The 6,000-nt window shown below is 42.7% G+C and overlaps 1 protein-coding gene across 1 annotated transcript in view; it reads left to right on the top strand.

Moving 5' to 3' along the window:
* RALGAPA2 (Ral GTPase activating protein, alpha subunit 2 (catalytic)) overlaps positions 1 to 6,000 on the top strand; it is a 757,941-nt gene that overhangs the window by 484,510 nt on the left and 267,431 nt on the right. The window contains exon 32 of the mRNA XM_006895663.1: positions 4,335 to 5,106. Within this exon, the coding sequence (XP_006895725.1) occupies positions 4,335 to 5,106 (772 nt within the window). The remainder of the gene's footprint in view (positions 1 to 4,334; positions 5,107 to 6,000) is intronic.

Here is a 6,000-nt window from a genome sequence, read left to right as displayed (position 1 = left end):
CCTCTCCAGTGCATAGGTAATCATCTTCTTTGGCCTGTCTAATGCATAGGTAATCTTCTTTGGCCTGTCCAATGCATAGGTAATCATCTTCTTTGGCCTGTCCAAGGAGACCCAAACCTGCAGATGGCGGCCATGCATCCCATCCCCCACCTCCTACACAGGAGGCCAGTGGGGCGCGCACCCCCCCCCAGCGCAGGAGGCCTGCAGGAGGCACGCGGCCCCCCCCAGCACAGGCGGCCGTTTGGGGCACACCCCCCCTACCCCACTGCACAGGCGCTCGGCTCGTGTGCGGCCCCTCTTGTGCGGGCAGCCGGAGGGCGCCTGCTTCCCTCTCAGCCACCATCCTGGCTCCAAGAATTCTCTCCAGACCAAGTCCACCTTGCGGCAGTGTGGTGGCTTCACTGTACCAGCCTTGAGGAGGGCCGATGCCCAGCATCCATCCTGGGTGAGGGAATCCATTCATTCCGGCTGCGGAAGCCTCATGGAGCTGCAGTGGATGTGCGGCGCAGCGAGGGCTCTACAGGGGCTGGGTTGGGAGCCACGAGACTCACCCATTTCTCCTTGGGAATCCTTGAATTCCTGTTGTTGAGCCTCGATCTTCACTGAGGGCCAGTCATCAACTGTTTAACTGTTCAGTTATCAATAAGCCAAAGTCTGTGGAAGGCCATAATGGCCCTGCTTTAAGTGGTTCGCTGCTCCCGCAGCTCACCACGCTGTCTCTGCCTCTGCCGCCATCTTGAATCTCCAATAGAAATATTTGTTTAAAAAAACCCTTTCTCCAATAGTATGAGGAGAAATCCTACTGACTGTAGCATAAACGTTTTGCAATACCATCACAGAGAAAGGTCTGATAAAAATATAGAGTCCTATTTGACCTCCACAAGGAAAAAACCTGATAACCCAATTACAAATTGGGCAAAAGACATGGAATAACTTTTCATAGAGAAAGACATTTGGATAGTCAACAAACATATGAAGAAGTACTCAAAATCATTGGCAATAAAAGAGATGCAAATCAAAACCCCATTGAGATACTATCTCCAGGAGCAGTGGCAAAGTTTAACATGACTGAAAATAATAAATGTTAGAGAGAATGTGGAGAGATAGGAACTCTTGTACACTGTTGATGGGTTTGTAACATGTTAAAACCACTCTGGAAGGCAGTTTGGCATTTCCTCAACAAGCTGAATATAGATATTCTACATGACCAAGCTATTCCACCACTAGAAATATATTGTTGTTGTTATGTGCCGTCAAGTCGTTTGCTACTCCTAGCGACCCTATGTACAACAGCCCTAAACTCTGCTCTATTCTGTGCCAATCTCATTGCCTCTGACACACCCATCCCGATTACCCCAGTCACTGAATCAATCCACCTATAGAGGATCTTCCCCACCTGCGCTGTCCCTCCACTTTGCCCAGCATGATGTGCCTCTCTAAAGACCTGTCTCTCCTTACAACATGTCCAAAGCATGTCAGGCGAAGCCCCAGAATTCTTGCCTCCAAGGAACAGCCTAGTTTAACCCTCTCTAGGATGAATCTGTGCTAGAAATATACTCCAAGTAAATTATAACTGAGACACAAACAAAATGTGTGCACTAATGTTCGTAGCAGCATTATTCACAATCACAAAACCATAGCAACAGCCCAAGTGTTCAGCCACAATCTAATGTGTTGACAAATTGTTGTACATTCACCCAGTGGAATATTATTCAGCACTTAGGAGCTAGCATTTCAAAAATTACTACATAACTACATAAGACCATTATTGTCAATATAGAAGAAAAACTAGTAAAACCTGCATGAGGGTCAGTGGGGACATGTGTGGGAACAATGATGAGGATGGTCAGGGAAGAAATCATGAGGTCACACAATAACACCTCCTCCCTTCCACAAGTGGAGGGAAGGGGTGAAGGAAATGGGAAAGATCTGACAGAGATCGGAAATTACAGGAAGTTGTGGGCATCATTCAGTAGTGATTGATTTTATATGAAACAGAGTGGGAATGATTATAAGAAATACAATATGAATGAAGGATAGTGTGAAACACAAAGTTTAAAAATTTTGTATGCACATCAACATAAAAGAAATTTTAAAAACCTTGAAACCTAATGTTTTAAAAATCACCTATACATTTTTCTAGACATTTCATCTCTAGTTCTATATTTATCTCAAATAGAGATCTCAAGTCTAAATAGAGACTGACACATACTGGTTATCAAGGTTTTTCTGTACATTCTATATTTTAAAATCCTTGAACATTAAATTACCTACTACATATATACAACCATCTCAGTATTTTCCTGAGAAGATGAGAACTGAGGTTCAAATAGAAACTTGTACACCAGTGTTCATAGAAGTGTTATTCATCATCATAAGAACATGGAAGCAGCCCAGATGTGCAACTACAAATGAATAGATTCAGTAGTTGTGGTACATTCATACAATGGAATATTACACAGGATACAGGAGCAATGATTTTGTAAATTATTACCTCACTTGGGAGGGACTGGTGAGTATTATGTTGAGTGAAATAACAATCCCACAAGGACAAATACTGTATATAAACCATTATTGTAAAATTAATATGAGGGTTCAAGGCAGAGAGGAGGATGGAAATAGGGGTGTGAAGAGGGTGTAGGGTGTTAATCATAGGGTTGCACAAAACAGTGGATGTGTGAGATGAAGGAAATGGGAAGGATTTTATGTGAAAATTTTTTTAAAATCTTGTTGTTGTTTTGTGCCTTCGAGTCATTAGCAACTCATAGCGACCCTATGTACAATGGCCCTAAACTCTGCTCTGTCCTGTGCCAATCACACTGTCTCCGACACACCCATCCCAATTACCCCAGTCACTGAATCATTCTACCTCATAGAGGGCCTTCCCCTTCTGGACTGTCCCTCCACCCTACCAAGCATGATGCCCCTCTCCAAGGACCAGTCCCTCCTTACAGCATGTCCAAAGTATGTTAGATGAAGCCTCAGAATCCTTTCCTCCAAGGAGCAGCCCAGTTTAACCCTTTGCAGGATGGATCTGTTTCTTTTCGTAGCAGTCCATGGTACCCTCAATACTCTTCTCCAGTACCACAGCTCAAAGGCATCAATTCTTCTTCTATCCTCCCTAGTCATTGTCCAACTCTCTGATGCATAACAAGTGATTGCAAAGACCATGGCCTGTAGTCTCCAGAGAGACACCATTGCTCTTCAGAACTTTGGAAAGGACCCTAACAACAGACTTTTCATCGCAATACATCTTTTAATTTCCTGGTTACTGGTACCAAGTGTGTTGACTGTAGAGCCAAGCAAACTAAAGCTGTGAACAATCTCAATCTCTTCACCACACATCCTGATGCTACCAATTGTTTAAGTGGTGAGAATTTTTGTTTTCTTGGTATTGAGCCTTAATCCGTATTGAAGGCTTCAGTCCTTGATCCTCTGCAGCAAGCGCTTCAGGTCCTCCTCAGTTTCAGCAAGCAGGGTTGTGTCAACTGCATAACACAGATTGTTGATAGATCTTCCACCAATCCTGACCCCACCTTTTTCCTCATAGAGCCCAGCCTCCCCGATAATCTGTTCTGTATACAGGTTGAAGAGGTATGGAGACAGGACACATCCCTGGCGTACACCCTTCCCAATTTTGAACCATGCAGTGTTTCCATGCTCTGTTCTGACAACTGCCTCTTGGTCCAAGTTTAGTTCTGCATTAGCACAATCAAGAGATTTAAAAATCTTAGAGACGTAAAAAAAAAAAAAGTAAAAGCAAAACCTATATTGTCAAAATTACTTTCTAGCTAATCACTTCAAATATATTTAAGCCATTACAAATGTGATTAAAGTTCACATCAAGTGTGTTTCTTTACTCAAGTAGAGGAAGCTACTTCTTTGGCCCACTCTGCCCACTCGGGCTTTCATCTTGTCATCCTGTTCAACTGTTGAACGCTGACCTGACTTCACACTCTTGAAGAACAGAAATGTTTATCTTTTGTTTATTATTGTACCTATGTATTTTTAATATCTCTTTAGGATGAAATATTCCTGTAAGTTGGGTCTTTAAACAATCTATTTAAATTCAAACAATAAAGGAAGTAGCTTGAAAAAAACTCCAAGACTTGAAAAAAAACCCAAAACAACCCACCAAAACTATTCTAAGTACCGGTTGAAATATGTTGTATCTGCCATTGAGTTGGAACTGGTGTGTAGCTGGACCCTCCCATGGCTTTTCAGAGGCAGTAAGTCACATGGGAGGAGATTGTCCTCAAGTACAGATTGAAATCTGTTGTCCTTTTAAAGTTTAATTTACCACTGTCTTTCATTTTCTTTATTGATGGTTGCAGAAAAGAAGCGAAGAAGTTTGGAACTGATTCCTCTTACTGCTCGGATGGTGATGACCCACTTGGTGAATCACTTGGGGCACTATCCGCTCAGTGGAGGCCCTGCCATGCTGCACAGCCTGGTCAGTGAGAACCATGACAACACCCACGTGGAATCTTCTGAGCTCTCCTCTGATGTGTTCAGGAGCCCAAACCTGCAACTGTTCGTATTTAATGACAGCACCCTCATATCTTACCTTCAAATGCCTACAGAGAGGCCAGCAGGCAATCCACTTGTGGGTGCCCTCTCTGATGTGAGAGTGATTATGAGAGATATCTCAGGGAAGTACTCGTGGGATGGTAAAATTCTGTATGGACCTTTGGAAGGCTACTTCACACCCAGTGGAAGAAATCCTTCATTTCTCATTTCAAGCTGGCATCATCAAATGTTAGAACCTCAGAAAACCTTTTCTCAGATTGAAGAAGGGGAGGATATCCTTGACAAATTACTTGAAAACATTGGCCATACAAGTCCTGAGTGCCTTCTACCATCACAGCTAAAGCTAAATGAACCTTCTCCACCTCCACGTGGAATGAGCCAGGACCAAGAGAAGGAGATCATCAAGATCCTCCTGCATCAGGATGCACAAGAATATGAGCATGTTCAAACTTCTGCCTCTGACTCTGCTGTCACAGTCACTAGTCAGGATCATCCCTCACCTGTAGAGCCACAAGGACCCTTCTATTTCTGTAGGTTACTGCTCAATGACCTAGGAATGAATTCTTGGGATAGAAGGTAACAATTTACTCTAGACTTCCATTTATTCTTGTTTCCATGTTATTGTCTTTTTACCAATTTGTAATGAATGGAAATGAGAGATACTTCTCTATTTCAGCATTTACAGCTGTTTTTTGCTACTAAGTTAACCATAAGAATGCTGCTGATACTCCACAGATGTACAAGTTTTATTTCAAACATCTGTTGTGTATTCTAAAGGGTTTCAGGTATTTTACATACTTGTTAGTTTTTCCTTAATAATCCTACTTCATCTATATTCTGCCTTCTTGCAAGGTACTATTGAAGTACACAGATTAATGAACCACACTCTCAGTTTAAATCAAATGGAGGTGGGAGATTTTGATAGAACTTTTAAGGAATAAAGTGACACATACGCCACACAAGAAAATACTCAATGAAGTGGGAAGTTGCAAGGCAAAGCTGAAAACTTCGAAGAGAGTGATTTGAGCTAGAGTGGAGGTAATAGTTTATAGCAGAGCTGATAGTCATGTATTCATTGACCACATACTCTTTTTCTTTCTTGTTATTGTTGGTTTTTTTTTCATAGTTTAATGGAAGTTTACAGAAAACTTGGATTTCCATTCACTGATTATTGAACATTCTCCTCGCTACACCGCACCTGACCCTCACTCCCAGGAAAAACAGTTTCAAAGAGGCAAATGTTTATCTGGGAAAGATGCATTTCAAGCCCTTTCTCGTTCAGTCCACGAAGCTTTTGTGGACGTTCCTAATGGGAGGTCACTCGGCTATTCAGCTCTTGCCGGTGATGCTGGTCCCAATGGAAGGCAGCGAGGCTGGCCACGGAGCCCAGCGCCATCCAGGCACTTTGCAGCATTCAGGCTCCTGAGTCCCACAGATGGTTCGGTAGTGCCACGAACCACATACTCTTTA

The sequence above is a fragment of the Elephantulus edwardii genome, unplaced genomic scaffold, assembly GCF_000299155.1.
Source record: "Elephantulus edwardii isolate Elephantulus edwardi_28Jun2011 unplaced genomic scaffold, EleEdw1.0 scaffold00172, whole genome shotgun sequence".
NCBI classification, from domain to species: domain Eukaryota; kingdom Metazoa; phylum Chordata; class Mammalia; order Macroscelidea; family Macroscelididae; genus Elephantulus; species Elephantulus edwardii.
Note: the sequence above shows the minus strand (reverse complement) of the source record. Positions and strands in the feature narration are given on the sequence as shown.